We start from the raw sequence: 27,011 nt of genomic DNA, 5'->3' as shown, positions 1-27,011 counted from the left end.
TGCCTTGTACCCTTCTGTTTTTCTCTCCCCTTACCTGCTGTCTGAAGCCACTCAGCTCTGACCAACATCCCTGACCATTTGTTCTTGCTCCTGTATGGTTCTACACTAAGTCCAGCTTTTCTTCATCTTTCCTCTGCTCTTATCACTCACTACCTGACTCATTCTTTGTGTTTCTATCCATTCTTCTTTTCTGCATCCCATCAATCTTTCTCTAGTCTCTGGTTCCTTCAGGTACAAATGTACATTCAGGGCAAGCCACTGCTACTTTTTCTTTGGTTTACAGAAAGCACATGGGGAATCCAAATTCCCTCTCTTTTCCTAATACCCTTCAGTCTCTGGTGGCTGTTACCATCAGTGGCTGCAGGGGAGGGTGTGTTCATCAAGCACAACCTGGTGCCAGGTTCTGCCCTTCTTCCTCCTTCCTCAACACTTCACTTGCAAATCGTAAACCTTTGTTTGAAGTGCTGAAATAGCTTTAACTTCTAATACTAGCAGAGTTTCAAAGCAGTGTATATTAGTTCTTGTAGAATCTAGCTGCTGCTGATGAAGACTTAGGGAATAGTCTGAAGTCTACCAAAATTATAGGTGTATTCTGTTTTTAACACCTTCGGTAGGATTTGTATCGGGGTCCTAAAAGATGACCTGGAATGGTACAAATAGCCATGCCAGAGCAGGTAGTGCTTTGCAGGAAAAGGTGGTGTGCCAGATGTTGTGCAGGAGTTTCCTCCTGAAAAATCTGTGTCTGTAGGTTATAGCACTAGTGTGGTGGAAAGAACAAATGTACCCAAGTATTGCATCTTGTGATAGTCTGGATGAAAAATGACCCCACAGTACGGTGGTTATTAAAACCTTCCTCATACTTCTGGTTTCCTGTCAAGCATCTGAGTTCAGTGACTAGAGAGGCTTATTGAGCAGAAACATATAGATTTATACTTTTCTTCGTAAATGTCACTTTACTGGTAGAAAAATTCTAATTTAGTAATAATACAATTTTTTGATAATGCTTAGTAAAACATAAGACATAGAACTTTAAGGTAAGGTATAACATGTAAAAGTAGTCCCATTATAAGTACTTTTATGTGCCCAGTCTGTTGTGGTCTTAAAACAACTTGCCAGTGATCCTCTTAAATCTCTGTGTTTTGAAACTGGAATTCAGCAGTTGGGAGGACTCTGTTCTCAGAAACAAGTGGTTGCTGTTTTAGTCATCATACCTATTCAGCTTGGGTTTTATATTTATACTTTTCCATTAACTGAACCTAATTGGTTTGTATATTATCCTCTTCTGTTTAAATTTTGATTGAATTCTTCCATATTTATAGTAAACAAAACCAATATTGATTTTCTGTATTGAAAGAACAAACTGCCGTTTGGTCAATGGATGTGCACTATGAAATGGATACACACCCTCTCCCTCCACACCCCTTGACATTTAACAACCAGGAAACATAGTGAGGAGGTGGGATGTAAAAAGTGGTGATTTGGCACTTCTTTATCTAAGTTAAGTTATGACTGTTACTATCAGTTAATCTTTGTACCTCTTTGTGGGAAGATAGCATTCCATGGCTAGAAAGAAATCAGCTTTAGAATTTTTCAAGGCTTATAAAATCTATTACAGATAAAGTACTTGCTGTGTTTTCAGTCTTTTGTTGTGTGAAATCATTTGATAAAATCCAGAGTAAACCTTAGATCTCAGTTAGACACAGTAGCTCATTAGGCTCATTAGACTGCTGTTGCAAGCAAGCCTTAGTTGGGACTATAATGCCTGTGGAATGGCATTTACCCTCCACCATGCTCACTCCTGTTGATTTGAGTCAGGTGTGACTTTAAAGGTAAGTCCAAATAAGATACATTCTTCCAAATTGTGAAAAATTACCATTTGATTTTCTTCGTCAAATTTGTGCACTGCTCATCTGTAAAGCTCACTATATTTCATTTCAGTCCAAGTATTTTGTTCATGTTCCTGAATATTGTTTGTATAGGAACTGCAGGAAGCAATTTTTAAAACTTGGTTTCTTTTAGCTAATCAGATCTCCAGAAGCACTGATGTGGGAAACACGCAGTGGCTGCAATGAAGTTAGGTTGCTGTAGTAAATTTTAAAACTTACGACATGTGCTTATTGTAGTGTGTGGGACTGGGCAGGAGGTTTTGTGATACCGACCTAACAGCTTAAAACTTTCAGTTGTTGCAGCTGCCCTTGCTCTTTCTTTGCTGATCTCTGGCTACTCCTCTTTCTTCCTTATGTTAGCTGTCTGACAGTTTTCCAAACTCAGTTTCAGAATAATTAATTAGGAAAATTTCCATTGCTGTGTAGAAGTGTTCATTTGGGGAGACTGAGATAGGAGGTAAGAACTGTTTCTGAAGGCTGTTCCTGAAAACGTAAATGTTTAAACAAAAAGTGTACAATATGCTGCAGAAGAACTGTTGAGTTGGTTTCCTTCTGCCTTGAGTTCAGATGCAATTAGCTTTACATCAAAAACTGCGTGATAGGAGGTTTTGGTACAGAGCAATTAAAATGTTACTCAAGCTTATTATCAGTTTTCCTCTGCCCTATGTAAGTAGAGCACTTAAGGGTCAATTATTAATATCTTATTTAGGTGTTCTCTTGCCCTCTTCAGAAAATTGCACAAACATATTTTGTGCAGCTTCTTTTTGTTGCTCTTTTTTCCTGCTCCACCCTTCTCCACTTTGCTGTTTAGTACCTTCTTGAGGATGATGAAGAGATGCTTTGATGTTTGGAAAGCTTAGGAGGAATACAGCTTTTATTTAAATGTTTGTTCCCTATTATATAATCCTTTGCTTTTGTCAAACAATTGTTTGTAAATTTAGCATTGATGTAACTGTAGGGAGTCTGGATTATGATTAGCAAGTGGTGCTGAATGCTCTCAGCTCAAATTAAAAAATCTACGTCTTTCAGAAGCTCCATGAAAAAAGACAGGGCTTTTTGATTTTTTTTTTCCTTTCTAATTTGCTGCAGTCTTAAAACATACAGCATTCATACTTCTTCCTTTAAGCAAAGGGATTATTCACAAATATCTTAGTGTCCTCAGCTGGCTGTTCATTCACCAGATAACAGAGTAAGTTACAATGGAATTCACTGTCTAATACTAGATTTTTATCTTTAGTAGAAGTCAGCATAGCACAATGCAGAGACCAACAGCTTTGTTCATTCCTATTGTTAAAGAAGAGTAAGTTAAGTTGGGCTTGTTGAGATTGTCTGGAGGCATCACCTTGTGTGCTGTCTGTATTCCTTGAATTGTTTGACTACCCTTCAGATGCTTCACATGACGTGACTAAAGTCGTTGGTTCTTATGTGTGTCTTACCATAATCCTTTATCACAGGTCCTAGTGCCACCAATCTTATAATAGGCTCCATCGCTGGTGCCATCCTGGTGGCAGCAATTGTCCTTGGGGGGACAGGATGGGGCTTTAAGTAAGCAATGCCGCATGTCTTCTCTTTGGTGGCTATGGCATTTCTATTTCTGGCTTACATCACTAAATTTTGAGTTCCTGCTACAAGATTTCCAAGTTAAACCCGTCCCCCAAACTCTAACAAACTGCTTTAAACAAGAAAAAAAATTACACACACACTGAACAAGAGGAGGAAACAGATTTGAAAATGGCAGATGTAATCAGGGTGCAAAGTTGAACAACAGTAAAATAATTAATTTAATTTTCATTAACTCAGCTAAGATTTAGGAAGCAAGGTCTTTTTTTCACCTCCAGTTAGTAGTGTTGTTCTCAGAAGCTGACTGCAGTGGTTAAAAACCCCCAAAAGATACATGTCTTGAGGAGTGTTTCTTTTGAATGCAGTAGTACTTTCAAACAGCTCAACATTTTCATAATTAAAGATGTCATGTAAATGGTCAGTAGTGGCAGTAGCAGAGTAGTTTTCAGCAACAAATGTGTTGAGTCAATGTACCAGAGCTAACTTTTTAGTGGTTATTGATTATTTTTTTATTCTCAGTACACTTTAAAAAAAAAATCAAGTGTAGAGAGAACATTTTGAAATCTTGAGCTGTTTCCAGAAAGATGAAAGCATTTATCTCCCAATTCTAGCCCACTGTGTTTTATAACTATGAGGAGTAACGTACTAGTCATTCTGCTTGTGACTGTTAAAGCAAAAAGAGAGTCTTGTACAAAGGTATCTAATTCTTGCCTTTTTTGTAGGGTCCAGTCTACCTCCATGCATGGTCCATATTTGGTAAAAAGGATCTCACTTTATAACCTTACAAATCATGGAAGTATTAAGCACAAGTAATTTCTCATGGCATTTCAAGTTGCTATTTCTATTCAATAACATGAATCGAAATTAAGCCATGATCAAACAATAAACCATAAATCTTCAAGGAGGTTTTTATAATAATTAAAAAAATTTTTTCTGTGGTCTCTATTCATATTTCATGTCTGAGCTGAGAAGAAAAAAATTACTCCCTAATTGATTAAGGCCACTATCAAAGTAGAATCTAGTGATCAGGTCATATTTATCTGGTAATTCACTTTCAAAAGTCACCTGAAAATGTTTACTTGTAATTTAAACTCTTATATTTTCAAAGGTTCAGCTGGCCTGTGGAAGCAAAATACTTCAAAATCTCATTCAGCCCTGCTGAAAACAGCAAACAGGCTTTGTCCTGTCTCCTGGACAAGGCACTTACTCCCTGTGGCACTGCCTGCCATTCTAGGTGTTTTCAGAAACACCCACCACCTGCCTCATTCATTTTTCTCCAAGTGCTTGCTCTGAGGGAAGTAACATTCCCTGTGCTTCCAGTTGACACTGGAAAGAGCTGCACGCATCAGCCCTTGGATTCACTCCTTCTCCTTTGTTTTAGTAAGAAAAGAGTAAATACAAAATGCACCAAAACATCCATCTGTAAGCATGGGTGTATGATCTTCAAAAGCTTTTTTAGTTCCTGACTACAGACCTACCTTCAGCTGCTGGGTTTGTTGTTGTGGTTGAGGTTTGGTTTTGTTTTCTCGTACGTCTTAGTTAAATAAATCCAATCCACTTATTTGTACAATAAATACCACTAGGTCAGCCTCCAGTATTTAGAAGTTACTACAGGGCAGCTCTAAACAAGGTAGTCCTATATCTTTTGCACTGTATCTCATATGGCTGCGATTTTCCATATTTATAAACAGTAAAATAATTTAGTTGTCTTTTAGTGTAAATAGAGCATATAAACAATACATAAAAATTTCAGTAAGTTGCAGAACAGAGGGTTTTTTCCCCTGCACTTCACTGCAATTAGATTTTTTAATAAATACAGCCACATTTTCTGCAAGGCTTGCATTAACATTGCTATTAAAATTTTTGGTATATTGAGAACAACAATGCGTGCACATTTAAAGCAGTAATATTAGAAACACGGATATTGTGAGTTCCTCTGGGAATTAACCAAGCTAAATTTTGTTGGAAAAAATAAATGTCAGCTTATATTTTTGGATGAGTTTTCTGCTGTAGGAGACGTATGTCTATTACTCAGCAACTCATAGACTTGCAGAAACAGAGTGCTCATCCCTAAATAATACATTTGTATTGCACAAGGTAGTTTGTTGAAAACATAATACATTAAAATAGAAATGTAGTCAGTATTTTCCTCTGAATCTTTCCAAGCCATCTTGTGTCCTGACCACCTTTGCTCTCATGCATCAGAGCTGCAGCCCCTGCCCACAGCTGCAAGCAGGCTGGCTGCGGACACAGCTCCAACTTGGAAGAACACAGATCAGCCAAAGAATCCCTCCATGTCTGAAACAATACAGTATGTCATCGATTATTTCTTCTTTGTGTCCCGCACCTCTCAATCTGCTCTCACAAGTGTTCAGCTTTGCATCCTGGTGTCATTCATTTGCCCAAATGAAGAAGCTTGCTGTCCCTATAGATGATCTGTATTGGAAATGTGTCCTGAAGCTCTTACTCTCACAAGAGCAAGATATGACTGTTCATTCTGTAGCAGAACCTCAAATACACTGGCCTGGCCTAGCTCACAGCTTGAAGTGCATGTTTCTTCTGGGGGTCAGAGGGGAATTGGAAAGGCTTTTTGGTTTATACACAAAAGAGGGCTAGCATATGTAGACCCCCTGATACTTGGCTTCAGATAGATCTGGAGGGACAGATGAGGGTAATAAAGAGGGAATTTAACTTTTCCTTTTTAAGCAAGTGATATGTTTAGTCTCTGCAAATATGAGAGAAGGTAGCTAATGCTTTACAAACTGGGAGATGTGATTTCTGTTTCACAGGTTATCAGATGTTCATATGAACATACGGTACTGTGGTGTCAAGTCCATATCAAACGTAAGCTGCAACTAAGCAAAACTTTGTTCATGAACTGAGAGGGGGTGGGGGTTGGAGGGGAAGTGTAAAAGAAGGCTTGATGCAAGTTTGCAGAAACAAAGTAAAAAAAAAAAATCAACAAAGTAAAAACAAATCCAGTTTCAAGAGTGAATCTGAGGTTAGTTTTTGTCATCAAGTTAATGTGTGGACAGAATAGGAAAGAAAAAAGTTGATGACATTTCTAAGGAGGCATAGAGCCTCATTACACATTTCAGGTGGCTTAGAGTTAACAGCTGTGTGTGGAAACCTTGTTAAGTAGATTTTACTTCAGATGAGCCTTGCATAGTACTTTTAAAACTGTTGGTGCTTAGACAGCAGTAAGGGAGTCTTACCTGTTGCTACCTGAACTCTGCCAGGTAATGTACAGAAGTACAGCATTCATGAAATGTGAAGTTAATTTTGGTGTAGCAAGTCTGTGCAAGGTTTCAGTATACAGTGTTTAATATAGGAAGGACACTCTTACCATTAGAGTCGCTCAGGGGCCTACACTTTTTATTTCTAGCATATATTTGCTGACTTCTGCTGAGCTACTGCAATAATATAAGCTAATTAATGCTTTTGTTACTGACATTAACAGTATTAAAGCAATTCTGGTAACAAAACAATACCACCACCAACAGGCAATGCTAGTAAAAGCAACATGGCAGTGCACATGAAAAGCTGCCTCTTGTTATAGCAGAATACAAAAGCAACAGATAGAGAATTGATTGAAGGCACAATTCTATTTTCAGCAATTGTTCTTAGCTGAAGAGCCAAAGGGTTTTCTGCTCCTTTAATGGAAGAATCAAAGACTTATCCAAATATAACAGATGCCAAGGTTTAACTGGTCTGTGCAGTTGCATTTAAACCCTAAAGGTTTCCACAAGATAAGGCAGTGAAATGCTGGTGGGAACATTGTGAGGAAAGAGGTTTTGGTCCCTTACCAGCATTACCATCAATATGAATCATAGGCCATAGTCATCACTACACAGATGTCAGCATTAGAATCAAATGTGAGGTATTTTCTCACTTTTTTTTCCAGTCTACTAGAATAAATGGAAGGTCAATGTCTTATTTTAAGTTGCTAATTTTAGTCCCTCATTCTGTTAATTTGAATCAATTTTGTAGCATAAGTTCATTTATTTAAGCTCTTCAACATTTGAACAATGATTTAGGAATGCCTATGAAAACATTACCTAGTTAACATGGTTAAAATACTGGGTTTGGATAAATCTTTAAATACTTAAATAAAGCTTTGTATTTATGTGATCACAAAGGCATACATTTGTAAGTAATGTACTTTGTGACCACATTCCCAGTTAGCTGCACAAAAAACCCACATCAGATTGCAGCAAGGTATTTCTTAGATATATTCAGCCTTTTTTGAAACCAGGTTTTTTTTCTGAAATATTTTTTGTTTGTAAAGACAACCATGTTAGAAAGGCAGTGATGTGCTGTACCATGGTGTACTTTTGATTCAGAATCACCTATAATTTTCTTTGTGTTAGAGACTCTTTTCCTGGTTGGATTACAGACTGAAAGGCTGACCCTCATTATTTAAAGAGGCATTAAAACTTTAATGCAAAAAATAAGTTATATTCTAAGATCTTCCACAAAAACCATCAAAGAACTAGGAAGCAGCATCATTCTCCTATGTGTCCTCCTACAGAGGACTCTTCTGCCCCACCATATCTTTTAACTGAAGCGTACTGGAAGGAACATTGCAGTACTATAACATGTAGCTATAAAGAGGTGCAAATATCCAGGACCTGGTACTTACCAAGTTTCCTTTTATTGTAATTTTCTTGAGAAAGAGAGAAACTGGCAATTTAAGTAAATAAGACTACTGTCTTCCTTTTAGTATTATAATGGTCGATAATTCGGGATAAAGTTGTTAAAGCAGGTCAGGGAATCAGAATAGAATTTGGATTCCTGCAGGGTAACACCTGACTGCCTACCCCTGAAGTGCTACAATTGCAGTACAGAGATGTGGCAGGGTCTTGTTAAAGCTTTGTACTATGTTCCCTTATTGACACTGTATCTCATGTTCCATATTTCAGGCTCTTATTCTAGTTCTTCACATGTTTCTTTCTCATATAACATTGTTAGCAGAATAACCTAAGTGAAGAAAGGCAGTGGTTTTGGTCGATATCTTATTCCTCAGACTCTGTATTTCTGCACAATAAAACTAGGAATGGAGTAAATATATGGTTTGGACACAGAATGCATGGAGAGGTTTGTGCTGGAATACTGCACTTGTGGAGATGTGAGATTAGAAAAGAATTGATAGGATAAAAGACAAAGAGTTTTGTTACAGAGTTGTACTGGGAAACTACCATAGCATCTGTCCTCTGCACCTTGTTCTAAGACTTATAAAGTCCATTTCTTCAACTAAAATAAGCTCAGGTAACAGAGCATAATTCAGCATCTATTCTAATGACATCCTCTTCAAGCGAACTGGAATATGATACTTTCTGTAGAGTAGGAGGACAAGTTACATCATCTGGATTTTTTCACATATGTTGTTGATTTAAAAGGACTGACTAGTTAGTTGTTGATGGGTAGTGCTTGAATTCAAGTATGCTAGACAGTTTTTAAAAAGAGGGGAGGGGGAAGAGAAGCAGACACACTTTTTTCCCATTGAAACTGGCAGGATGAGCAGACACACAGCAGTCTTTAACTCACATTCAACCAAGTTCTATTATATTCATACTTCCTATCATGCAGTTCTGCAAGTTGGGCTGAAAAAAAAAAATTGGTCATCTCAAATTTACCTGTAGTACACAGGGGGAGGGATTGAGATATTGAAGTAACATCAGCCTCATTAAAAAAGAGCATTAGTACAGTACTCCTGGAGGGGAAATGACTGCAAGATGAATACAATGATCTTCTTTCAGAAACCCCCAGTTATTTAAACAAGCATCTTACAAAAATCTAGGCACAGTTGTCCAAAGAATAAATAACAAAACAAAGGATTGCCAAGAACCACTAGCCTCTGGAAGACTATTCAAAAATAAGTTGTCTTTGCATACATCCATTAGTCTCTAAAACCACCAGACAAACCTTGTGTATAGAATATTTATAAATACTGTAGCAGTGGTAGTGGTTAGCAGGGCTGCAGAAAATAGAAAATCCAGGGGTTGGTCTGTATCTTCAGGGAATTTATGAATTCCTGTTCTGTATCTTTTGCATGTTGGGTTGGTGGCGGTAGTGGTGTGTATGCCCAATGTTAAAACTAAATGCATGAGCCCCTTGCTTGATGCCCCACATAAAGCCAGATACTGGGGAGGTTGCACCCAACTTTTGTTGTTGCTTCCTTATGTCTTGCTGTTTGACATAGGACATCAACATCGCAGGAGATTGGATATCACCAGCTTGCTGTTTGCTGTTAACATTCAATTCTAATAACACAATTAACAAAACTGTCCAGTCTCCTTCGAATGCAATGTCTCTGCTATATTTTGCACCTTACTAAGATTCACTTTTGGTCAATAGTGTGGTAAGAGCTCACAGAGGCACTCACTTTTTTGTCACACTGGATTACATAAACTAAATTCTGGTGTAGCCAGAGATGGGCACTTGCTCTGAGAACTCAAGTCTCCATGGGCTGACGTATTTCCAGTCCTGGCACTTATGACTCATTCTTTTCAGTTGTACAAATGCATTCCTGGCTTGGGGAAACGTGCTACTGGGAGCTGAAAGTTTCTACAAATTTAGAGCACCACTTGAAGTACTACGGAAATAACTGTATTCTGTATGCCAGTATGATCTTTAAACTGCAGAAGGAAACCAGTACTTGATATTATGCTACAGAAAGCATGCAACTAAATTCCTTAAATAGTTAGCCCTTGGAAAAGTTACTGGTTAAACTGTCTCAGTGTGAGCCTTTTACTTTACTATGACCTTAGCAATGACTTTGTTCTTGTTATATCTAACTAATGTCTTGCATTTTTCTGTTCTCATCTCCTTTTGATGCAATCTGGAAGAAATGTCAAAAAACGAAGGTTCGATCCAAGTCAACAAGGCCCTATCTGAAGAGATGCCATTCAAAAAGCTGTTTCTTGCACTACTGGATTTTGGGTATGATGTCTACACTGTAGCTGCACAGGAACTAAATCTGTAAGGAAGAACTTGAGAAACAGTAACTAAACACAATATTGGGATGTTGGAATTTGAGTTGGTAGAACACTGTCCTTTTTGGAGATAAGTTGGAAATACTTCCTCTATTCACCTTTCTCTTGTTAACATTAACTGACAAGTGTTACAAGCAAACTGTTTCAAAATCAGGTGTTTTTTTTTCCTCAAACAAAGGAGACACACAGACCAAGTGCAATAAGAGAACTGCTCCAAAATAATGGAATAGCAGAAGATTCTTTTCCCAGCCTGCTGGCACTCTTAACTTCACTTGAGTTCGCATGACTTCCTTTTTCTTATCAAACTCCAGTGGCATGAGGAGCTAATTTTGAAAGGGTAACCTGCATGGCTCACATACAAACAACCAAGTTAGCAAGCTGACCCCAAGCAAAATCTGCAGCCCAATAAATATAAATCACTGGGAAGCCAGTGCCAGGCTTCGATAGCTTTTCCAGCCACGCAGTGCATTCTGCTGCTGGACTTGAGGGTTCCCTGCTCCGTGAGCTCGCTGTCCACCTTGTTTTGGTCTCCTAGGTCAGGAGTCTGTTAGTTATGGAAGCTAGTGAATGATGGATGGAATTTTTCCAAGAAAGAAAAAGTGTAAATATGGAAATAAGATTTTGATGTATCATTTTCACAGATTATATATAAATATATATATATAAAAAAGAGAAAAGAATTTCCATATAAAAAGGTTCTATTCTTTATGTAAATCTATTTTTGATGTTGGGTTTGGTTTTGGGTTTTTTTTCCTCCCCTTTTTTTCTGTAGCATGTTGTACAGCAGATGTTCTGGGCTTGCTCAAAAAAGGCAGTAATAGCATGCAGATGCAGGGAGTTCTGACACCAAACAGATGTGATCTAAAGTTTGTATGCTTGAAACCAAAAACAATTAAAATGTATAAATGCATATCTATGTATTGACTATAAGTCTGGATTACTTTTTTTGGCTCTTATGCAGACTTTTCCATAATATAGGATAAGTAACACCCTCTCAAGATAATCACAGAAGTGCCAAGCTCTTTTTTTTTTTAAGTGTAGCTAGTTTTTTTCCTGTAAAATAAAAACTTAAATAAGCCTTAAAATACTCACAAAATGTTAAAAGCTTGGAATGAGTTATTCTTCTCTTGCCTTCTGCCCATCCACTCAAAGCAACTTGCAAAGGTGACTGACATTTCTAACTCACTCCCTGTATCTCTTTGATGCATCTCACTTTTCAAAGTTTAATGCAAGATTAATACTTTGACCCTTGGCTACTGATAGCCAGTTTCCATCACAACGTGTACAGACTGCCATGTAATTTCAGGGGGTTGTGTGCTGTTATTACTTTCAGATACACCTTGCATACGAGCAGATTTTTGCAGAGAAGTCCTGGGCAGCAGTACCGTGCCCCAGGAACCAGGCTAGCCTGGCTGCATCTGCCTTGAGAAAGATATGGGCAGATGTCTAGGCCTCCCTAAAAGTATAGAGCTGTCCAGTCTGGCTCATCCTTTGCATCTTGGCTTAAAACAGGTAATTTAGTTCGTGTAAGTGAAGTGACCTGAAAATTTAATTGCTGCGTCTGATAATCAGAATTAAAATCTTCTGTAATTTTGGTTTTAATTTAAAGGTTGAATATTAGTAACAACAGAAGCCCAGTTACATTACATACTCCATCTTTGTTCAGTGAAATCCAATACCCAAGTTAGCTTTAAGAGCCAAAACATTAAGAAAATGCTGCAGATTTCCTGTGACTTAGAAAACATAATTTCAGTTATTTTTCTTATTATGATAATGTTCAATTCAACAGTCTCACAAAAGAGCTACAATATATTGTTTTGCTTGACAGTTATTATTAAATATTTTTAATCAGCTTTAACATAATCACATTAACACAACTACATTATGAGTTAAAGGTGCTGCACACAGGTAGTTGACATTTCTATGAATTATAAATCTTATTCTGAAAAATTCCTGCCTGGTTTCAAGCAAAATTACATTAGTGACAATCCTTTGATGGCAAACCAAAAATACTTGCAACTATATTATGGTTATCTAAAAATGCTTTGCTTCAAAACATCCAACTTTGTTAGGGTTCTGCTTCCAAAGCAAGCATAACCCACAACAGAAACACTAGTGGTTACCAAAAATAAAAATAAGTAAAATCAACTGGACATACATAAACTACCTGTGTAATAAACCTTGAAGAAGCATTTCACAAACAACATTGTTAGTGTGTGATGTGATGTTTTAAATCAGACCACAGTGGTCCCCAACTACTATGAACATATGTTCAGTGCTGGAGTAACTTTTTTATTTACACCAGCCCTTTCATAGGACTTACAATTTCTTGACTGAATTTATGCTTCACTCATCAGCCATTGTGTGTACGTGGAAGAACACATTTGCTTTTTGCCCTGTGTGTGCACAACACAAGTGACAACACAGCTCAGAGTAGGTACTGGATGAAGTGCTTCCCATGGCACTAGATAAAAAAAATTGGGTTTGGTAGGTGTTGATTTTCTACATCCCACCTTTGCTGTGCTTTGGGAAGTGCATATCCATTTAGTGTTACTTTGTTCATTGCAAAGTGTCATCAAAAGAAGACTGGGTTGACTCCGCCTCCATTTCATCCACTCTACATTTGCTCCATTATTTACCTACTCAGCTGGACAAGAAACTGTGGTAACTGTATAGCTCATTCCAGTTTGCTGCATGATCTTATGATTTGATCTTATGATTCTCCTAAAAGAGAAGTCTGCTAGGCAAATTAACAGCTGTATAGGTGCATGTTCAAAGAAAAAGATTACTTAAGGCTGGAGTTTAACGAATTTTTCTTTACTATGCAAAGATGGGTATTGCACAAACAGATGAGACAAATGTCTGAGGAAATGCCATAGAATACTTGAAGCTATGTTTTAAGCCTAATCAGTCATGTTTTATATTCATTACTGCTTCCACTGTTACTCTTCCTTTTTAAAATGATTTGTAATTATTTTTTTAAGTGCACAACTTGATGTTGTTATAAATCAAGTTTCTGTTTGAAGTTAATACTCATTCATATCTTGTTGGCTGCTAATGAATGGAAATTCAATAGTCCTTGTTCTGCATATTAGCAAGATGAGTATTAAAAATGTCATGAACATGGAACGGAGTAGTTTTTAATTTTCAATTTTTTTTTCTGTATTTATTCTCTCAGTTTTATTTAATTTCTGTGTTCAAGGAGTCATCACCTGGTAGTGGAAATGGACTGGAGTTTTCCTTTATCAAAGATCTCTAACACTGTGTTGGATCTCCCAGCGAGGGTCTGTCTCTGAGAGGACATTGCACGCAGGCTTTCCAACGTGCATGGAGCCAGAGCATCGGCACCCAGGGCTTGCCAGGCCTGCTTCAGTCCCAGCTGCTGGCGTCACTGAGTTGAATGAGACCTGGGTGCATTTGTAAGTCAAGGGGAGCCTTTTGCAGCTCAAAAATCTGAACTACATAATGACAAGAGTCTAAAATGAGGCCTTCAAAGTATTTTTAAAATAATTATATTATAATAACCAGATAATATGGTCATTATTTCAATGGATTACTGAATGAAACTCGGCTTCCCTTTTTGGATTTTTTCCAGACTAACTCTAGTGATGCCAGCCTGGGAAAACTAAAGGCATGCATGTCACAGTTACCAGATAACTATTGATATTGTTTTGCTTTCTCTAGCTCCAGACAGGGAAACAAAATGCACTTTTGTCTTAATATTTCCCAAGGTTATGTATGAAAGCATGTTTCTCATTTAGAACTATAGAGCGAGGGAACACTCTCATTAATGGATCCACTATCATCCACTTTTATTTCCTGTCATTTGAATCTAGGACTTTTCTATGAACTCAACACAAACATGCAACGTTTTGGCTATAATTAGAATAGTCATTCCTTAAAATAAGAGTTAAGTCTTTTGCAGCATAGAAAAGCAATATAGAGATAGATGAATATCGACGTTTGATTTTACCAGAAAAAAATTCTTAGAATTGTTTTTGAAAACTTTCACAATTACAGCACAAAACACTGAAGAGGGATCATGCTGGGGCATTTAAGTCTCATCAAGAACAAAACCAATACAACAACAAGCCATCTTTTACAAACCCAAAAAATCCTTTTTTTTTTCTAAATCCACATAAAATAGATTCCTACCCGTGAGAGCTGAAAAGTTAATGTAACATGAATCATCCATCAGTAGCATCACAGAGATTGTTTAAGAACCCTTGGAAAGCTTAAAGAAAAAAATAAGTAAATAGGAATTTTAGCGGCAGTGATGCTCAAAATGGTACTATTGAAAGCAAAAGGTCACAAAAACATTATCTTGAAGCTGCATATACTATAATTCAGTGCAGTGATTTACTGCTCAGAACTCAGCAAGCATGGCCTGTTGACTAAGTTATTTTGTGGCAGCATGTAACCCAAGAGGGCACATGGTCCCTAGGTCAGTACAAGGACTCCACATCAGACCAGCAATGACATCCACTTAAATGTGTTATTACTGAAAAAACTCAAACTGATAAGAGTAGCATAATTCTGAATGCTCTTATTTGTAGAAAACCTGTAATTTGTTCTTGTTAAAATTTTCTTTTAAAAGATCTTGTTTTTTTCATAAGTCACAAGACACCCCTCATCTTTACCACTAATATTATAACAGACCATGCTTTAGTGTGGCACTTTCTGAGCCACTATAAGAATTTCCCCATCAAAGCTGGTAACTCAAGGCATGAAGGAACTAAATCCTTTTAACCTGCTCTTGCAAGCAAGATGCAGCTTCCGTCATACAACCCCAGGGGAAACAGGTCAGTTCTCTCAGCACTGACCTAACCAGTGCCTAAGTCTCCCAGTAGCATCCCCCACAAAGGACTGGGTTTAGTCTGTAGCACTGGCCCAGGATTTGGTCCTCTTCAGGATACACACTGTTACGTGACACTGAACTGTGGAGAGGCAGAAGACAGAGCAAATTTTCTGATCCAAGTCCAGTTCTCAGAAAGTTTGTATGTATATATCTCACACATTCACAGATTTCCTCAGCCATCAGACCAACTATTAAAGGCTTTGAATTTATTTTAGACTGTGAAGCAATATGTTTGCATCTGCACTACATCAAGAAGTTGAGAGTTCATTAAAACTATATTTTAATTGGTGACCAAGGCATGAGCATGACACACTCCTTACATTACACACTGATAATATGCTGTGGTTTTTAACATCTGTTTTGCCTCTTCTGCAGAAGGGAAGTGTCCCCACACACAAACACATCCCGCTTCTCTGCAATGTAACCTGGGCAGTGTCCAGCTGAATAATGACACAAACAAACAGTACTTTTGACAGCTTTCCTATCTCCAGCTGAGACGGCAACCAGTTTATTCTCAAGAATGAAATGTGTCTAAATAACTCAAACCTAGTGCTATTTGCACAAGCTTTAAGATAAATTTTAAAATGGTAAGTTCAAGACAGCTGTGCTAAACTTGGTTCCATATAAATTGCAGGAATCACTGGGCTAACAACTGACAGCTCCCAGCTTCCCCATTTGATTCCTTTGAAAGTATTTTGTACATATTGGAAACAAGAATCAGTATCCTTATTCATGCTGCCCTCACATGTTAGATCCAAGATACAAATTTAACAATTTGCCTTGAAATAGAAGCACTGATCTTATTAATTCAGGATAGTTTTCCTTAGATTGGGTCTTTGGGTTGCTGAGGTTCTAAACACCTACTGTGTATCTGCTCTTTAGAGGGGATTCTTTAACACACATATTACTTGGGACGCTATGGATTCACAGCACAGTGAAACACTCCTAATCAGAACATAAAAGGTTTACTGTTACAAGAAAGGAGTATTTAGTGTTGCAGAAACCTGAACAGATCTACATCTACTGTCTAATCCAGGTGATGGGTATGTGGATGCCTCGTGGAGCTACAGCACAACCAAATATTCACAGTACTTGCAACAGCAGAGGTATTTCTTACAGAGAAATGCCTCTTCCCCTCCCAGCAGCACCTGCTGATTTTCCTGGGACCCTGCAGCTTTTACTCAGCACAGACAGTGTCCAAGGACACTTGCACAAAGGTAATGGGAGTTGTGCTGAATTGCACCTTGTTCTGTCAAGCTGAAGGAAGTGCCCAGATCATACTGGCACAACACCCCCCTCCTTTCCCCTAGTCAGTGTGCCAGGCTTTGTGGCAGCAGCACGGTGGACACAAAGCTCCACCTCTCTATAGCACTTAAGTTTGGCAAAGCCTGAATTTCAGCCTTAGTGCAGTCGCAAAAATATGCTAACACTCATCTCTTCAGCTTAATGTAAACAGAGATGTTTATCTCCCTGACAAGGATCACTCCCCAAAACATGATTTATAGCAGTCTGGTTTGCTCCAAAACACACCAATAACTATATAATTAGAGAATGACTGCACAGCTCTTGCTTTAGCAGTGCTCGTGGTCCCATTAAGCAGTCTCCATCAGTGCTTTCAAAGAGAGGGCTCCAGCTGCTTCTAAAATACAAGAACCACAGCCTAAACCTCTGTACTCCATTCATATATTTATGTTGGCATTTGACATATTCTGACCATCCATTTCCTCCACAGACCTTTTCCCTTGTCAACATGCCCTGCTCTAAGGGTGCCACAACAATGAACTTGGATGTAAAGTGCACAAACAAGCTTTGGAGTTGGTCATTTCTCCCCTATTTCCTTTCAGGCACATCTGAACTCTGTATTGCTATTGCTCCATTATGAAGTTATTCTTATAGATATTGTTAACAATTGTTATCAATAACATAGTGTACAGACAATGCATGCTTGACTAGAGTTTCTGTGCAATGAGAAAGCAGTTCCAAGAAACTGGAACTATTATAGTGCCCTCCAGCATTCACTGAAAAGCTTCAGGAAATTAAAGATTTTAAGTTCTCCTTTGTGTAATGAGGAGGTCCTGAACTCAAGACTGAAAATTGCCTCATTTGCAGAAAGGAAGATACAATTCCCTTACATAGCAGAATCCTGTCCATGTGCTGTTGCATCAGAAGGCTGGACAAGTAGGTAAAAGATTCAGGTCCTGTTATATTTTTGCTTGAGTTTTCCTTCCTCTGATTTGGCTGGGCATTTTTCACTTCAAATATAAGATCTCTAAGACAGGAACTGTCTTACTCAAAGGTGACCTTTAGCAGCAAGCTTTGGTTTTGGGCAGACTTGTTTGGCTGATAGGTTTAAGACACCACATTTTTAATATACACAGGTATTAAAAAAATAAATTATAGTCTTTGTGAAATATGCAGCTTTTTAGCTGTGCCTAATTAATAACAGGAGAGAAAAGACCTAGTTAAATCAAACTACAGTCTTTCTAGAAGCTCCAATTTAAAGATAAACTTGCTACATAGAATTTCCACTCTAGTATCACTTTTGTAGCATCCCTTTTGAGAATAGGTTTCAAAGGGTACATTTGTGAAATAAAAAGGGGAGTTTCAAAGGCTGAGTGGTCTGAGTTATTAAAAAATAAATAAAAATGAAGGGTTATGGATTTTTTAAATTAAAAAACCCAACAATGCTCTATCTGCCTATATCAACACTGTTCCCTACTGAAAACATATGGATTTTGTGTCATCTAAGCATACTAAATGGCAGAGCTTGTACTACTTCACTCTGAAAAATCATTCAAGAAGACGGATTTCCCTGCCAATAAATAATGCATGATAGATCTTGCACAGAGAAAAAACATTTTCCTCTGACAACACCAGTAGCATTAGTGTGGTTTAGAGATACAAGTACTTTACAAGTGCCAAGGAACCCTAGGCCAGAACTAGTAGCAGAACATACAGTAAAGCACATTGTTTGCTGGTCTACCTGAGAATGAGCAGGGAACCAACAAAAGCCAGATCGCCCAAGTCCATCCCTTTCACAGGAGACAGAATATTCTCATTACTCTCCAGAATCTCCTGTGACCTACTTTTTGACCCTAAATAATTTGCTGTCCTCACTACAATTTCTTCTTGCAGACTATTTTCCCCAAACGGCTTTGGATCTGAATGTGCAGGTTCCCAGCATTGGGTCCTGGCTGCCAGGGGAGTGTCTGTGCTGCGGGGCAACTGTGACAGTGGCAGGGCTGGCACACTTCCCTGGCTGGCCCCCTGGCAGGGCAGGAAAGAAACACCCTTAGAGCAATAAAAGGTAGGAGACATCACATTGCAATCCTACTCACCTTCAGGAAAGAGCACACTGTGAAAGTGTTTTTCTTCCCCAGAGGATTTGGCTGTAACACTCTGGGAGAAACTGATCCCATAATAGCTGTGCTTTCTTAGATGTTAGTGGCAGTTTTATGAAAACATGTCTCACTGAACCACTCTTAACTGTGACATACCCAGAGTGACTCTCCCTTCTGCCTGGAGTGCCTGAAGGTAAGAAGGGTTTCTTCATTGTCTGTGAGTATGTGAGGAAGGAGGAGGGCTGAATCAGGAAGAACCAGTGACTGGAACACAGAGATATCAGTCCAGCACCCAAGTGGCAATGAACCCCTTATTTCAAAAAGTAATAGTTGTGTAGATATAAATATCCAGGATGCCATTAAAATTAATCAAAAGCTCTTTAACTGAATGGCTAATGTGAGATAACCTGTCCACAGAACACGAACAGTTAACTTTTAATGTACTATATTAATCAGTTTAGGGGTTTTTTATTATTTTCTTGGCATGTTTTAGTCTAGATAGAAACATGGTCACATTGTTTACAAAGGTCATTTGGATTTACAGTGTCACATGTCACCAAATTACATTTCCAAAAACATATATTAGCTTTCTAACCAACAGTGCTTAGCTTGCACTGGCAAAAATACCTGTTCCGCATGCCTCTTCAAAGCTTTTGGTAAATACATTTGCCACAAGAAGTGTTACCTGTTTTACAAATTTATTTAAATAAGTGTCAATGATGAAGCCACTTCAAACTTCTGACAAATGTCATCTAAGTTTACTCTTGGGGAAACACTCCAAATATGATCCTAGTGACAGAATTGCTCACATACAACAGCCAGTAGACAGGGAGAGAGAGAAACACATTATTAAGGTAGTATAGATCTCTTCTAATAAGGAGCTGCAGTTCCTCAAACCTAGTGGAAGCAGAAATCTGTAGGTGTAAGAGAATGCACACTGGACCCATTTACACTAAGGACAAAATACACAAGCGATGCGAAAGGCCATAATAAATGAAGTCCCTACACAATCTGAAACAGGATGAGAAGATCTAGCAATAAGAAGTAAACCTCTAAGTGCTAAGATCTGGGGATCTGCCACACAGTAGGGAAACCAGAAAAGGAATATGACCCATTTGATGGCAAGCAGGGAAGAAAATAAAACACACATGGCTTGCATGCCACACAAATATTCACCTAACATCAGCTTTATCAAGAAGATATTAAGAACTATAAATCCTATAAAAACTAGATGGGCTTTGGCATGGTTTTCTTATATAAAATACTAACTGCATCACCAGCTCATAGTGAAGATCTGCACGCTCATTTCTCTGAATACACAAGTAATCATCAGTAGCAAGTGGGAAAACCCAATGGTATTCCAGACAAATACCACAAACACTTGCTCCAGACTCAAGTTGCATTCTAAGTGTCACAAAAATCTATGCATTCAAATGGTCTAGAAATTAACCAAAAGATGGTCTCCTGCTACCCCATGAAGACAGGCTGAGGTAACTTGGCTTATTGGGCCTGGTAAAAAGGTGGCAAAGGGATGATCTAGAGAGTGCCTACAGCTTCCCTTCAAATAACTGTAAAGATAACAGAGTGAAACTCTTCTTGATAGAGTCATACAGGGGAGAATAGCCACAAATTAGGAAACTCAAGCTAAATAGAAGAGGAAAAAAATTACACCAGGAGTCCAGCCACAGCTGACTTGATCCAGCGTTAGTAACAGACCTGCTGCAAGCAGAAGTTTGAACTACAGACTTTCAGAGGACTGTTTTCACCAACACTTCTCAAACACCATGAAATCCAACAGAGCTCAGAGCACCAAAGCTTGCCTAAGTCATCACAGACTCAAGTCCACTTCTCAGGCACAGGCCAGAGACATGCCAGAGCATGCACAGGGCTCCAGCTCCTGGCACAGAAATACACTGGACTGCCTGTCCCAGGTCTTGTCTGCCAGTTCCATGGAGATGTTTCAGGTCAACAGCAATAGTGTACAGCACTGAAGAACTGGGTGTTTAAGTAACTACATCCCTCCACCAGTTAGAATCGAATAAGTGTTGCATCACATCCAGTGATTTTCAACAGAGAATAGATCCAGAGGATTGTTTCAAGCAGTGTAAGGTCATCAAATGCTTTGAGTGCAGATTCAATCCACCAGAAAAAAAACTCTGACAACTTGACATCAGAATTTTAAAAAACCATGTTTAGATATCAATACTTAGATATAGATTATTTATCAAGGGTTACACAAACCATCCTGGATAGGGGTATGGGTGCGATCAAATAATTTGGCAAAGAACTTGTGCAATTCTGCCCATCTTTCCACTTACAAAATATCAGCCCCCTGCTAATAGGATACAGATTCCTCACTATCCTATATGATTTACTAGTCAAAAATATATTTTTTTTGATACAGGTATTTTTCAAACAAGTTCAGCATTCAGAGGCTTTCATTGTCATTTACTGAGTCCACTGAGAGTCCTAACTCAAAGCCCTTTAAATATAATTTTAAGAATTAATTAAAAATATCCACAAAGAGACTCTGGTTGAAGTATTTAATTTCATTTCCAAGAAGCTTTTAGGTATTATTTGTCCGGGAGCCAGCTTTAAAGACAGTTTAATCTCCTGCTTAAAAAAGGGTTGGAAAAGGTATAAATGGGAGTAGGATTCCACACTTCACCTTTGTGGATTTTTAAGGGGGGGGGGGGGCAGAAATCAAGCGTCTGCCATGTACCATGAATTTAAAAATTAAAAGACCTTTGGGTTTCCCCCTCTCTGAGAGTCACAAGTTTTGCTTTGCTGTCACTTAGCCAGGTTTCACAGAAAGCTGGAATAATTTGGATTACAATTCAGAAAAACTCAAACTTTCAGCTAAGAATATGTCTTTAAAGCTTTTTATTTTTTTAAGCATGTCTTTCATCATGCAGAACATTTTACAAAGCTTAATACTAAGTCCAGGTGTGGCTGCTTATGGAAGTAACAGGCAAGCTGTACATACCATCACACATTGGTGTCTCTTAGTCTCAGTGCTGAATTTAATTTTTGTTTAAATTTGTAAATACTTACTTAGGTCAAGCAACCCATAAACCATTGCCTATTACTCGCTAATGTTAAACCACATCGGAAGATTTGCCAGGAGCAAATGCAGGAAGGAAGCAACTGTGCACATGGCTGTTTATGCCTTTTTTCTATTCAAAATGCAAATACCAGTGAAATGGCCTCCTACTTTTCTCAATTCTCATCTCCTGTTCCTATAACATGATTAACTTTTGCTTATATTTTTATATTCTTCTGGTAGGAATAGCATTCTTTCTGTAGTGTTGCATGATCTGAAACCTCTGTCTCATCCCTGAGTTAAAGAATCAACTTTTCTTGATAAAAATATCCTCTACAAATTACTCTGACCTACAGCCAATCTGAATTAAATTTATAAGATATGGAGACCGACTGAAGATGTGAACACTGGCTGCCAGGGGGAATATATCATGCACTGCAATGGAAGAACAATTATTGATAGCCTAAAAAGGGCACAGAAAGCTGTACTGAGGGAGAGTATCTGGAAGTGAAAGAGATGGCCAATCCTTCTATGTTTATTCTCCACTAGGAAGCTGAGGTGATCAATCTAATTATCAAAAACCTCTTTCCCAGAAATAGAACGTGAGTGCTCTGGTTCAGAGGGAACGTAGTGTAGTAGGCTCAGGAAGTATTTGTGGAGCCAAGTATTTTATCTGTAGCAGTATTTCCCTTGAGCAACAACTCTCATTTCTGTGAGAACCCCTGGTTCAGCACCCTTGTGTCTACCAGGATTCTGAGTGCAATGAAACCAATGTTGATCTTGATCCAAAACCAGATAAAAGTGCATCCCAGAAGGGGATTCAATTAAATAAACTCACTTCTTAACAATAAATCCCCAAATGTTGCACATTGACGGAAATGTATAAAGTCAGAAGCAACATTTTACCTTTTCCTTTCCAGTTGGAGCACTTTGCTCTTCCCTTAACTGCATAGGGCAGAGTACTTGGAGCAATGCCCCACAGACCCAGAAACATCAGCAAAAAACACTCCTGCAGCATCTTAGTCCTGCTCTGGTCTGGCTTCCTGTACCCAGGCCATCCACAAACACAAGCTGCCTCAGAGCCTTTTCTACCCATGAGCTGCCTTTCGGTTACATCACAACATATATGTCTTACAGGCACACTTCCCTTCTCTCTCTTGCCCAGTTCAGTCCTCCAACACAGAGGAGTTACTCACTGGTTACTCACTTTCCTAAAAGGCTCTAAATTGCACACGGGCCCAGAACCAGCTCCTACAGAGCAGACTTAAAAAAAAAAAAAAGCTGATTCTTAAAGTTCATTTCAGGCCTAGAACCTCGGAGAAGCAAGTCTACTGGAACAGCCTGTATTCAATAGCACAGAGAAGAAATGCTGGAGATCCTATATATGAAAAGTTTTCCCCACCATGTTGCAAGGGCCCCTTGCAAGGCATTGCACTCTTCAGTTCATCCCAAAGTCTGTTTCAGCAGTTGGTGATCACTAGTCCCTCATTTCCAGCCCCATACTTCTTGATAAGTAAATGGAACATTTGCAAATTTGCCAAAATCCTACAATATAGCTATTTACAGGGGTTCTATCTGGATGTTCTCCCATTCACAGGAATTTCCTTTCACTTTTGTTAAACAGTAGCATTACCTACACAAAATACACCTTTGCAGGCATTGCTTATTGAGAAGAGGAGATAAAGCATCAGGAGAAAAGCAGTGTTTATTGTCATAGGCACATCACAAGATCAAGGGTTAGAAAAGGAAGATGCTTCACCATTTGCATGGACTGGATGCACAGAAAGAATTCAAATTATAAAGGTATTGACGAACAACAGAGAAACCAGTGTTTCAACAACTTTGCAGCTGATATAAATCAATGTGGCCCCACTGACTTTAATAAAGATAAGACTAGTGCTACTGAAGCACAGTTGCTTCCTGGAGAAGGGATTATGGTTCCAAGTGCAAAGACAGGAGGGAGTTGCCAGTGAAAGTCTTGGAAAAACAAGTGGGTTGCTGCCCAGCTGGTATGGACTGGTGCAGCTGCACTGGCTTCAGACAGCAGAGCACTACATGGTTTGGCCTATGAACTTCCCTACCAGCTTAGCCCATTTCACCAACACATACAGAGGTTTGATAGCAGCTACAAAGAGGTGACAAGGGAGAGAGGCTCCAGTAAAGCACCTCACAGAGAGAAAACGCAACAATAATAGACCACATAATTTTTCTTGGAAGGGAAAATGTAGCCAAGGCTCTCCATTGGAAAGTGAGCAGCCCTCCAAGGTAGCTCTTCTTCAGGTAAAGCTCTGTAAATTGCGCTGCAGTGAGTGCATCTCAGCCCCACTACAGCAATTAATGCCTTTACTGGCTTTCTTCTGTGACTCTGCTCTTGTCTGGGTCTCTGCTTCAACTCCCAGGAGAGCTGGACCTGCTGCTGAATGTGCTGACCTCTAGCCAGCAAACAGCTCTAGTTGTGTCACACAGACTTCTGTTCTGGGGTGGAGGGACCTCCAGCAGCCAAGCACAGAAAGCAAGATACCTGAGGACTGAGCCAGGTCTAGACAACTTGAGCTCCAAGGTGGGAACCTGCTTTCTACTTTTCCCCTTCTGCCCCCCGCCCCCGATGCAGCACCAGTAGGAGAGGGGGCAAGAGGAGAGCTGCAGCTTTGCCAAGTCTGTTACTCTTCCAGCCCCCTGTGCACAGCTTCCCCTCGGCCAGAGGCAGCACAGCTACCAGGCTGCTCCCGGGCGGGCCGGGGTCCGCAAGCAGAGGGGAACAGGCAGGGCAGAGAAGCAGAGCACGCTTGCAGCAGGGGCAGCTCCGCGCAGGGAAGGAGGGGGCTCCGGGTGCCCGGGAGCAGCAGCCGGGCCCCGGGGGTGGGGGCTGCTCCCGAGCCCTGACGTAAAAACTAGGCGGGGCTGCCCGCTCCGGCTTCTTAAGGAGCGCGGCGGCGGCAGCGGGTGTGGAGAGCTCTGCTCTGCTCTGCCCTGCCCGGGCCGCCCTGCTCGCCGGAGCGCAGAGGTAAGGGATGAGGGATGAAGGCTGCGGGCGGTTGCCGCAGCCGGGCGGGACGGGAACGGAGCCGGCGCTGGGCGTGGCTGCCCGAGCCCGGCTCTGCGGGAGCGGCAGGCGCGCGGGGACCCCGCGGGGCGCTGCGCCGGGTGGGGGGGCATGCACCCCCCCGTGCGCCGGACCGCTGCGGCAGCCTGCCAGGGTCCGAGAAACTTAATAACTGAGAGCTACAAGTTAAATGGTGGTAATGAATGAACTGATTAACTTTTTAAATTATTGTTGTACGGCATTATTCATGACGGGGAGTGGAATGGGAGAGGAAACTGCGAGGAGAAGTGGGGATGAGGGGAAAAAAAGTCAGAGCCGGAAGATGTAAATTGCATGCACACACACACAAACTTCAATTTACGGACAGAAAGACCTAAAGATTGGGGGTGGGGGGCGGAATTGCATGGAAGCATTCACCACAGGCACAAGTAAGAGATTATTGAAATCTGGCATTTCCTGAGCATGCCCTCAGTGCTCAACTATTTAAAAAATAAAATCCTGAACCTTGTGGAAGGCTAACAGCACAGTGCTGTCTAAGTTTGATCAGACTATAAGGATTAGAGGCCTTAGCTACTGGCCCTGACTAATGGTATTCACATCACACCTTCGAGGGCACCCACCCTCATAGTAATGCCCTACGCAGGGCTGTCCCTTTGTTCTGACAAATCCAGAACCCTTGTCTTACTCAGTTTTGTAACTTAGAAAGTTTCTGATAGGTGCTGGGGAGCAGAAAATGTAAAGCAACCTGTTCAGTTGTTAACCTGTACAAACCAGATGGGCCCTGTCCAAGTCACAGAACCATCCTTTTAAGGATTATTATTATTTAGTATTATTTTATTATTATTTAGTATTATTAGCCCATTTTATTAGTACTCCTTTGTCTGAACTATTTGGTGTTGGGGCTCGCCCCGCCACTGCTGTCTTGTATCTGTCTCCCCACCCCCATGGTCATATCTGAGATTGCTAGGCTGCTTTGAAAACTAGAAGCTTGGGAAAAAAGTCAATTATGTCTCTTGAATGAGTCTCAGTAAACAGATAGGTATGTGCATACTGCATAGCATATATGTACAGGTGTCTGCTGCCCAGTGGAAGGGCTCTGATGCACAAACAAGAAGGAAATAGTGACTCACAGGATGTCCTTTGGTTTGCTTCCGAGAAAGCAATCAAAACCTGCCTGGTGCAGTAAGGTACAGAAGAATGATGCTACTGGAGATCTTAGAAGCAGCAAAAGGACAGCCCCATTACTGTCATAAGTGACATCCCACTAGGCAGAGCAGGATGGGAAGAGCAAGCTGGTCCTCTTTTATTCATTAAATGGAAGGTTCAGAGCCAAGGCTGTTAAACCAGTTCTCACAAAATCCCAACTCAGATTAAAGAGTGACTGTAAGCAGTTGGAGAGTAAAGTTTGAATACCTAAAAAATGTTCCCAGAACACGACCAGGTGGCCAGACAGGGGGCCAGGTAAGAATATCACTGCCAGGACTGAAGTCTCTGAAGAGTCTTTTAGCTCTACAATGAAATATGTTCCACAAAGCAGCCTACTCTTCTCTAGTCTTGCACACAGGCTTGTGTCTGAGCTACCTTTTATGTACAATCCCTCTGCACATCCATATCCTGCCTTTGGCATTCTCCTTCACACAGCAAAGGAACATTTCTTCTACTCTTCATGATCACTCATGGAAGAGACTTTCTACACCAAAAGCCAGCTGATTATCAAGTTAAGCTCATTAAGAGAGGTAGCTTACCCCCTGCCAACAATCAAACTGAAAATGTAAAAGCGTGAATACTCAGATGGTCAGCATCTATGTTAAACAGAATTGTTTGTCCTAAACACAGATCTCAGATGTTGCTGATTTCTACAAATGGGAATTTCTCCATATGCCATGAACAACATTAAAATCAATCCCCAAACTTGTTAGAATCTTTAAAATTCCAGAAGCATGTTTGAAAACTCAGCATAGAAGCACATACTAGAAATGAAAACTGACAGAGACAACTGGGCCTTTCTGTCCACAAAAAGTTATAATTCTCAGGATTTCTCTAACCATTATAGGTGCTACTTCTCAAATTTCACAGTTTTAACAGACAATTGTTAGTGATCCGCAACAAGCACCTGTACTTCATATATATGTATAGATAGATATATCAGCACAGGAATGACAAGGACCTGTTAGAGCAAGTCCTGAGAAGGGCTACAAAAATGATCAGAGGGCTGAAACTGCTCTCCTATGAGGAAAAGCTGAGAAAGTTGGGATTGTTCAGCCTGAAAAAGAACAGGCTCCAGG

At 39.8% G+C, this 27,011-nt stretch overlaps 1 protein-coding gene across 3 annotated transcripts in view; it reads left to right on the top strand.

The window, feature by feature from the left end:
* ADAM23 (ADAM metallopeptidase domain 23) overlaps positions 1-13,570 on the top strand; it is a 70,097-nt gene extending 56,527 nt beyond the window's left edge. Inside the window, exons 24-25 of one of the 3 annotated variants that reach the window (XM_029959534.1) lie at positions 3,341-3,431; positions 10,295-13,570. In XM_029959534.1, the coding sequence (XP_029815394.1) occupies positions 3,341-3,431; positions 10,295-10,343 (140 nt within the window). In that variant the 3' untranslated portion in view covers positions 10,344-13,570. Of the gene's footprint in view, positions 1-3,340; positions 3,432-6,235; positions 6,291-10,294 lie in introns of all 3 variants that reach the window. The other 2 variants (XM_018071617.1, XM_018071616.1) reach the window with 2 other exon arrangements.
* The last annotated feature ends 13,441 nt before the right edge of the window (positions 13,571-27,011 follow it).

Source organism: Manacus vitellinus, unplaced genomic scaffold (genome assembly GCF_001715985.3).
Source record: "Manacus vitellinus isolate BGI_N305 unplaced genomic scaffold, ASM171598v3 scaffold_20_pilon, whole genome shotgun sequence".
NCBI lineage: Eukaryota > Metazoa > Chordata > Aves > Passeriformes > Pipridae > Manacus > Manacus vitellinus.
This window is presented reverse-complemented; position numbering and strand designations above follow the sequence as displayed.